The 9,737-nt window shown below is 38.4% G+C and overlaps 1 protein-coding gene across 3 annotated transcripts in view; it reads left to right on the top strand.

The window, feature by feature from the left end:
• The window catches only part of ALS2 (alsin Rho guanine nucleotide exchange factor ALS2), a 39,198-nt gene that overhangs the window by 1,775 nt on the left and 27,686 nt on the right, over nucleotides 1–9,737 (top strand). For 2 of the 3 annotated variants that reach the window (XR_004160300.1, XR_004160299.1), the window contains exons 2-5: nucleotides 3,327–3,413; nucleotides 5,530–5,684; nucleotides 6,232–7,151; nucleotides 9,324–9,684. Coding sequence is in view for 1 of the 3 variants with exons in the window: in XM_019617005.2 (XP_019472550.1) it covers nucleotides 3,394–3,413; nucleotides 5,530–5,684; nucleotides 6,232–7,151; nucleotides 9,324–9,684 (1,456 nt within the window). In the remaining 2 variants the exon portion in view is untranslated. Of the gene's footprint in view, nucleotides 1–177; nucleotides 382–3,326; nucleotides 3,414–5,529; nucleotides 5,685–6,231; nucleotides 7,152–9,323; nucleotides 9,685–9,737 lie in introns of those variants that run through there. The other variant, XM_019617005.2, reaches the window with a different exon arrangement.

The raw sequence follows: 9,737 nt of genomic DNA, 5'->3' as shown, positions 1-9,737 counted from the left end.
GTCGCCCGGGCCCGGGCCGTAGCGCGGGAGGCGGCGAGGGGCTGCGCTGCGCCGGTGAGCCCGCTGCGGGCCTCCGCCGGGCCGCGCTGACGGGATGGCGGCTCTCGGGGCTGTGTGGGGCGAGGAGCGTGCGTTCCTAAGGGTTCATGAGGAATTTTCCCTTTCGCTGTGAGGAGGTCACCTGAAGTCACCTCTTTATCTCTTTTCACTTTCGCTTTGCGTGACTCGGTTTCTTAGGGCTGAGCGCGCTTTCACCTTTCAGCGTCCCTCAGTGGCATCCCGGCCCGGCTGTGCGGGCGGTTACAGGCGGTGTAGCACAGCCGGAGTAGTTGTAGAGGGGCCGATGTTCCTCGGGGTGAAGGCCTCGCCGCCGCTGTCACGGTACGCTGCCTTCATAGAAGTAGCCGTGCTCAGCAGCTGTCTGGCTCGGGAGGGAAGGCATCTGCGTGTGTGCTGAATGAGGAAGGTGTGGTTTCAGAAGAGGGGGCTGAGGGATGCTCACAAATCTTGGAGTCTCTTGTCTGTTCAGTAGATCTTAAATTATTAATTGGCTGGTGTAACAGATAATATTTGTCCCAGTTCTTTTGGCTAATGCTAAGTGTGCCTAAATGTAGGCAATACTGGTGTTGACAGCTCCTAGCTTTGAACTAGGAAGCTTGGAGGTAACCCTTTTCAGCAGCTGTGCAACAAAGTTGCAGTCCTCCTAGTTAAGTGCTTACCAGCTCTACAGCTCTGTAGCAGTAAGCCGACATATGGGGATGTTATAGAAGTATTTGTTATTATCTGTCAACTGTAGCAGGTAAATAAACTATCAGATGGTGATACATCTTTGAGGCTGATGGGAGTTCCATTATTTTTGCAAGTCACAGGTGTATGGGTTGTTTCTGTTCAGCCTTGAATATGAGATTTCTTTTATGTCTGTGGTACTTAGTACTCAATGTCCAGTGAGGGCTGTAGTCCTATAGTAATCAGATGAATGTTTACACCAGGTCATTCCTTGCAGTAGCAGTTGTTGCAGCGTGGCAGTGTTTGATTTCTGGAGAATCGGAATTAGCAATCTGCTCTGCTAGTGGGAGCCATGACATCAGTGTCAAAGTAGCGACCATCTGTTTGTAACAAAAATCCACTTCATAATTTGGCTCTGTTTGGCAGTGTTTGCAGTTCTTCTCTTGCAGTGTTGAGGGGGGAAAAAAAAAAAAAGCAAGCATGTGGGCAGAGCAGTGCAGGTGCTGATAACTTAGCAATCCTTCATACTATGAGAGTATGTGGTATCTGTTTTTTTCACTTCTGTGATTATTAAACTTCACTACATATAACAGTCCAGGTGAAATAATGCATTTGTAAAGCTACAACATCATTTATAAACAAATGAAATTAGGTGATGGGCTCAATAGAAAATGGCATGTTCTGATCGTGAGAAAACAACTTTCTACTTATAATGAGAACTTGTTACTAGAAATAAAATAGTAAATTTTTGTGCAGTTGAACCTTGTGAGACAAATACATTTTTGAGCCATTAAAAATAAATTCCTCAGTGATAGAAGCCAAGCATATTCAGAGTTAATTTCTCTGGTCTTAAATATTTATGGTGTGATACAACTGTTGATACTCTGACAACTCTACTAAAGTTCATATAGTCCATGAGGAAGTTATATATTTAGCTACAGTCCTTCACAAAGAAGTGCCAAGATCTTCAATAAAAGACATTCTAAGAACTGTATTTAAATGGGCTTATTCCAAGCAAGAACACATAACAAAATCAGAAGTTCTAGGAATGATTCTATTTCTTTTGATGTTTCATCAACACCTGCGTTACTGAAGTGTTGTATGACAGTGTCTTTATCTTCAGACTTCCTCTGTTAATGTAAAAATTGACAGTAGTGGGTTTGTTTGTTAGTTAGTTGTTGTTATTGTTGAGAAAGAAGAGGAAGAAATGCCTTGAAAGCATTTCAAGTATCTTTCTGATGATGAATGCAACTGTTTCTGATCCTAGAAAGTCTGATCTGACTTGCTGTTTTCTTAAGTGCAAAATACATATGGTTCATCACAACACTATTTCTCATATTAATTTGATTTTTTTAATTTTATATTTTATATATTATATTTTTATATTTTGTTTTATATTTTTGTGACTCCTATCTGCTCTTTGCCAATTCTGAAGTGCGAATCACTGTTTTGGTGTCCTGTATCTGGTGGTCTGCATGGTACCTCATTATTCAGAGCATTCTAGTGCTGGAAAGCACTGGAATTTGTGTGAGTTATTTCTAATTATGAATTGAAACTTTTCTGTATGCAGTTTACAGCTTTGTATACGTTATCTCTTGTGATCAAGACTTGTCTGTTTTCTCTGTATAAGGGGTTCAAATATTCTAAATTTTTTTCTTGGAGATGAACGATCTTAAAAGGCCATTATGTTAGAATATTTTTCTGTTTTTCTTACAGCAGATACAGACAGCAGCTATGCTGAGACAAAATGGCTGAAAGAATTTGTCTGAAACTTATTTCAGTAAATGTAATCACGTGTTCCTTAATGTAATTAAAATTTTCATTACTTCATCTAGCCAGGTAGTGCATTGAGGAAAAATACAGTTCTTTCTCTACCCAACAGACAGTAAGAAACAAGTATTCTCTGTAGTGTCACTTTTCTTACAGGATGAATAATACAAAGGTATCTTTGGGAAGATGGAAAGGTGTGAGCGTAGATTTCCAAAATTCAAAATGGAAAAGGATAAAAGCATTAAATAGAGCAGCTGCTTTTTCCTCATTGGTTCATGTAGACTTATCATATAGCTACTCTGATACCAGATTCTGTGAATAAATGTTTTGAATTCTTCCACTGTTTTTTTGCTTTCCTGCACAAGCTTTAATAGAACTGTACTCTGTTACATATGGTAATGTGATTTGATTCAGGATTAAGAATTGAATTCCTAACTGTTATCTACTCCTATAAATATATTTGTCTTATACATTTTGTTTCAGCTTAGGATTCTTAAACTGAAAACAAATCAATTATTCTGCTTCAATGTTTTTTTGAGTGTGTACAGAGAATTAGAGTTTTTCTGCCTTTGAACTAGATTTTGATCAGTTCACCCTTACAATGGGCCTACTGTGAGAAGAGTAGGTAGGACAAGTCTGACTGCTTAGCTTTGTCTGCCGGCTCTGTGTGAGTGAACCAAACCATCCTTGTGTTGTGGAAGTGATTATTGATTTTTTACATGTGAGGTCTAACACTTTGCTTCTTGGGGTCCTGGGATTATTATCATCTTGGTTTAATATTACTTGCAGTTAAATAGCTGTATTTTTTTTGTTGTTGTTTTGTTTCACAGTTTGTGGAGGGACTGTTCCTTTTGAAAGAAAGATGATTTGGTGGTGATGGAGTGCTGCCACTGACAGATGGCCTCACAGGAAAGAAGGTGAGAATGAGTGAGCAGCTAGGTAGAGAGCCACAGAGGCTCCCAGAAATGTGCCAGCCAATGATTGCTCTGTGAAATTACCGAGTTCATGTCAGCATACTCTGTGTGTAACCTAAGGTGAAGGAGAGAGGAGTAACATAGCTTTAAGTTTCAGTTATGTCCGGAACAGTCAACTTATTAAAACAGCAAATTCTTTTGTCAGTTATTTATTGAACCTTGTGGACATGGAAACTTAAAAGTAACATTGTCTGGTGAACAGTAAAATCATCTCTGTTGCCTGAGATGGAAAATTAGTATCTTATAAGAAATTCTGGGATATAGGTATCCACACGATGATCTGAGGGTTATCAAATGAATAAAATCTGGAGTATAAGGCTGTAAACTAAACTGAATGCTGACAAAAGCTCTGTTATCAAAGAACACAACACTGTAATGTGCTTTGTCCATCTCAGTAAAATCCATGTTCTTGTTTCTAGCCAGGTACCCTAACTGTGATGTCGGATTTTTCACAGAATCACACAATCACAGAATTGTGAGGGTTGGAAGGGAGCTCTGGGGATCATCAAATCCCTAACCTCCTTTTTCTGGCCTGTAGTTACTTGGTTCTTTTTAAATGTATTTATATTCTAAACTCAAGTTCTCCGCATCTAAAATGCAGCATGGACTCTGCATTTTAATATTATGTTTGTAATTTGGATTACATTACTTACCTGAATCATAGAATAGTTCTTGTTTGTCATCATGGAGTTCTTCTTTTTCCTTTATATGGAAGAAGAGATTGAGGATAGGTACTGGAGCTGAGAGAGGCATAATTCAGTCTTGTGTAAGTTCCTCTCAGCTTAAATGTTGCAAAGGCAGACTGTGCAAAGGTGTTGTTTGGCTGATGCACCACAATGAGCAAAACGTTGTTTAAAAAAAAGAAAACCACAACAATCGTCTTCGTGAATAAAGCTTGTGGCTTTTGAATGTGCTTCTTGGGTGTTAGAAACTGTCCACAATGTAGCCTCTCAGACTAATTTTTTCTGAGTTTTCTTCAGTAATTAAATACGTGTGTTATGTAATGTCTTTTATTTTAACCAAACACTGCTATTCCATCAAAGCTCTTTCATTACCTTTTTGTATTTAACTTCAGGTTCATGCAAAGCTGAGAGAACTGTTTTACGTAGGCAGTAAATGACTTGACAGTTGCCAAAGAAAGAGCTAAGCCTACTTTTCCTGCAGGGTGGAGAAGTGTCTGTTGTATATAGATTTGGAAATCTGAAGAAAACTCTTAATTTGAAAGTCTCTACTGATGTTTGAAAACTTTTTTTTAAGAATATGAAGTGACTTCACAATTTACTAAAAGTATGCTTGTTGTCAGAGTCCAAAGAATTTCTTTTGCTGAATGGGAGAAGTTGCTGGCTGAGCATTCAAACCAGAGTGTAAGTGTTAAAGAACCTTTGGATAGCTTCAGTTGTGTCTGTGAGCACAGATACTCCCATGATGTTTCAGGATTGTTTCTTTTCCTTGGTCCAGTTGATATGAATGACTGGTTCATTTGAACCTGAGAAGGTTGCTAAGAATTGAAAGATCAGAATGTTTTTTTTTTTTTTCTACATCCAAATTTCCCCAAATTAAATAGTACAAAATTGAATAAAACCTAACAATCCAGAAGTATTCTTTCTATTTTCTAAGATGGGAAGAGTTCATGTAAATCTCACTGTAGAGAGGAATAGAGTTGCTTGGAAGAACTGATGCAACTATCTCCCCCAGCACACCCACAGTGGCAAAATTGTGCATGGATTTTATCTCCTTGCTGTGAGCAACAAGTACAAGATGTAATTAGTTGTATTATTTGCAAATAAATGTGTCTTTAAGGATTGCTGGTAACAGTTTCTTTGAGGGTAGTAAAGGAAAAATGAAAAACTAATAAACTCAAATAAAATATTTTTGTTTTTAATTTAAAGAGCATTTCATTTAAGATTACCAAATTGTGAATGAGTTCTGTTGATGCCCTGAATTTAAAACTAATATACAAACTTCTGAGTTTTTCCTACATGAAAAGCAAGCTTTTGTAGTATTGCAGTACCACAAAAAATTTCAAGCCAATTCTGTGCTTTCTTCAATCTTTTTGTAGCTCAGAAGAGGCAGAAGGAGCCAAAGAGAGAGGCCTGGTCTATACCTGGAGAGCTGGTTCCTGCTCTATAACTCCAGAAAGGCTTCCAGGCCTCTGTGGAAAGACTGTATTGCAGGCAGCCCTTGGTACAAATCACGGCTTACTTCTAACAGACGGTAATAACTATGTTAATATTTAAGATTTGCATCAGTAACAAACTTTAATTATTGCCAGCCTTTCTTTTAGAATGTTTCATTGATTACATCTGCAAGTCTCATGTGCAACAACTTTCAAACTGTTTTTTAATGTTGCCAGTATTTCCTTTTTAGTTATAAATACCTTAAATCTGTGTTGGAGTAGAGTTGAGTGTTTTCTTTCCTATTCTTTTTGTGATGGCTCTGGAATTTCCATTTGAAAATGGTAACGTAGTCTAAACTGTCTTAACTCAAAATGATATTTATGCAGTGTATTTCATTTAGAAAAGACATTACAATAAGAAGTTCTCTGGATTTCCAGCAGCCTTGTTTTCCCATTGAAGGAGGCATAGAACTTAGCAGCAGTAGTGGAGGGCAAACAGCAGTCTTTCTATATCAATAACCACAGTTTTGTTGAGATGGGATTAAACTAAAAATTGATATTTATCATAACGTTTTCTCAAACTGCCGTATTGATTTAACTTCATTAGAATTGTGATTTTTTGTTCTTATTTTTTTTTTTTAATAGGTGGTGAGGTCTACAGTTTTGGGAAACTGCCCTGGAGATCAGGACCAGAGGAGTTCTGTGCTAATAGTCCCATTTTAGAAAATACGTTGCTTGGGCAGCATGTTATTACAGTGGCAGCTGGCAGCTTCCATAATGGAGCTGTGACAGAAGGTGGTGTGGTGTACATGTGGGGGAACAATTCTTCCGGACAGTGTGCAGTTGCTAATCAACCATTTGTGCCAGAACCACAGCCTATCAGTATTTCTGATTCTGAAACCAGTCCTCTGCTATCAGTAAGGATTTTGCAGCTAGCATGTGGAGAAGAACACACGCTGGCACTATCACTAAGCAGAGAGATATGGGCCTGGGGGAGTGGCTGCCAGCTGGGCCTTATAACAACAACTTTCCCAGTGATAAAGCCACAGAAGGTAGAGCACCTGGCAGGACGTGTTGTGCTCCAGATTGCTTGTGGAGCCTACCACAGCCTGGCTCTGGTACAGTGTCTCCCTGTGCAGGAGATGAAGCCTATTCCAGAGAGGTGCAATCATTGCAGTCAACTCCTCATTACCATGACAGACAAGGAAGATCATGTAATCATTTCTGATAGTCACTGTTGCCCACTGGGTGTAGCGCTGGCTGATAAACAACCAGAAAACCATGCCTTCTGTTCTTCGTTGGAAAACCTGGAAGGAAAAAGTGTAACAGGTAGTGAGAGTGAAGACTGTAAAAAACCTCTTGTGGAAGAACATGCGCTTGTTGCTTTAGAATCTGATGGAGCAAGTTTACTTTCCAGCAACAATGGACAGGAAGAGAGTGGAATTTCTAGCCTTGGGAATATTCTGTGTACTGACAAAAAAGAAGTGAAAGAGTACTTAATCAGTTTATCTGATCACACGTTAAATGAGAGCCTGGAGAAAAATACCTGCACAGGATCTGAGCAGGTTGGTAGCCAGTAGATTGCTTTGGATGTGCTGCAACTCCTGTTATATATGTTATGCTTGATGTTACTCTTATCACAAATTAGACACTCAGTTTAATGGGACTGTGGTATCCTATAGTTTCAAAGTATTTCGTCACTCAATGGCTCTCAATTTTGAAGTCTAAGAGTTTTTGTCCCCTATCCTTGTTGAGTTGTAACCCTTTGATGCAAGTAGCAGTGACAGTGCTATAGTCTTAACTGCTTTTGATCCTATGGAGCATGAGGAAGTAAGCTTGCTTGCCATTCTCTTCTCTAGACCTTCTGTGTTGTATGGGTTTCACATTTGTGTAGAAATTGTCGAATTTACCTTCAAGGTAAAGCTTTCTTTACTTTGCATGGAATAGATTCTTCACAAATCTGTTTAATTTCTTGATGTTAAAACATTGAAGAAAAGCTTTCAATATTAATCAGCTCACAGTGGGACAAATGGATAAACAGGGATAGGAATTCATAAATACTGCTCTGTTTTGAGCGATGAAGAAAATAGTTCAACAGTACTATTTTGATGCTATAGCAGCACAGTTAATTAAAATCTTCTTAATAAGGAACAGTTGTTGTTTGATGTGAAGGTTTAAAAGCACTGTTTCCCAGCTCCCTGAGAAAATATCACCATTTCTATTATTTGGAAAAAAAAATTTGTATATCAAAGGGGGATATAGTACATATAACCCCAAAGCCCCTAGACTAAAATCTAATGCAAAACTTGACAGTACAGTCTTGGCAGTATCTACTTGAGTACTAGGTGATGTATGGTAAAGGTAACTTCTGTAAGGTAAACTGCTACTCTGGTTCAATTTGTGAAAGTTAAAGCAGAAATAAGAAAATTTCTTCCATTGTTTCAGATGTGAGTATAGACGTATCTTAAATTTCTTAAATTCATTTTACAATTATCTGGGATATGTTGTTGTCACTGCTTGCTAAAACATAAGTAAGTAGTATTAAGAACAAAAGGCTGTCCTGTAATTTGATATTTCAACATGTTCTGTTTTCATATTGAGAGATCTATTTAATAGATGTTACCTAGACACAACTGTCCTTGCTGGTACGAATGGAGTCTCATACTTGTGAGCTCCTCAGAATCTTGCAAGCACTCGTGCCGTTAGGAAATAACTGAAATAAGTCATTTCATGCTCTGTCTTGATTTCTTGCTCCAGGAATGGTTCTAAAATAGTTTTTCTCACACAGTTCCAGGAATTAGACAAATATGGGATTGATCCAATGCAACTGAGCATCTTTATCTCTTCTCTTCAAGTGACTCATGGATGCTCATGTAATATTTCATCTTAGTTTTGGAAAAACACAAATGGCAACAAACCTGGTCTCCCAAGTTATAATGTGCAAATGAATAAGACAATCCCAGCCCTTTAGGCTACTTTTTCACAAAAATATCAAAGATTCTTTCCTTTCTGATAGGATAAAAATAAGTTATAACATTTTCCATCCAAATATTGGATGACAAAATAGGACTTGCTGTCCTGTTTTTGCTTTACTATCTTGTGTATCGTCTCTTATTTGATAGGTGAAATTATTGTTGTTGCAGGCAGTGATGCACTGATACTGATCATTGTCTTTAGTCAGTTTATCACTCGTGTAACTTGATGACTTAACTAAGTGTTTTATGGCTGCATTAGCAGTGTAGGAGAATATATAGATAGAGTGGTCTTAAGGCAAACCTTGGAAAAGAAATCAGTGAATCACTGTTTACCTTTTAATGTATGGAAGGGAGACCTTACATTTCTTTTAGTACACTGCTCAGTGATGCACTCTGTTTGCTGATAAAGTTGGTAATGAGCCTAAAATATATTTGTTTGCAAAGATCCATTTTGTTGTATTAAGAAAAACAGAAACCAAAACCACACCCACAGAAATAGCCTTCAGCCCCTTATGAGTGAACTACATTGTGGCAAGTCCAGAAGACACTTGGAGGTGTTTTTGGTCATATCCATAGAAGTGATGCTCAATCTTAACCTGTGATTCCAAGGATTAGTAGTAGTTTATACCAGAGTGTTAAAGAAAAACATTTCTTAAAATGTCTTGTTCAGCATAGCTCTTAGTTTGATTAATGAATCAGCCCACTGTTATGTGCTGTCTTTATAATACTTTGATTTTTGTTGTTGTTTTTATTTTATTTTAGCTTTCTCAAGGAGAACAAACTGGTGCTTGTATCCCTGGTCCTCCAGGTACAAGTGCATCTGCCTTAAACAGCCTGGTGGCCTCTTGTGCATCAGCAGTTGGTGTGAGAGTAGCTGCTACATATGAAGCTGGAGCGTTGTCTCTGAAGAAAGTAATGAACTTCTATGGCACACCTTCAAATGAACCAAGCCCTCAGCCTGGCAGTGGTTCCACAGGGCCTGAAGCTCTGAAAGACAGTCGAGAAGAGCAGGTCAAACTGGAATCAATGCAGGGGAAGAAGAGTTCCAGTTTAGTAGATATTAGAGAGGAGGAATCAGAAGGAGGAAGTAGAAGACTTTCCCTGCCTGGCCTGTTATCACAAGGTAAAACAAACAAAACAAAAAACCCCACAACAAACAAACAGAAAAAACCTGAA

The sequence above is a fragment of the Meleagris gallopavo genome, chromosome 7 (genome assembly GCF_000146605.3).
Source record: "Meleagris gallopavo isolate NT-WF06-2002-E0010 breed Aviagen turkey brand Nicholas breeding stock chromosome 7, Turkey_5.1, whole genome shotgun sequence".
NCBI classification, from domain to species: Eukaryota; Metazoa; Chordata; class Aves; order Galliformes; family Phasianidae; genus Meleagris; species Meleagris gallopavo.
This window is presented reverse-complemented; position numbering and strand designations above follow the sequence as displayed.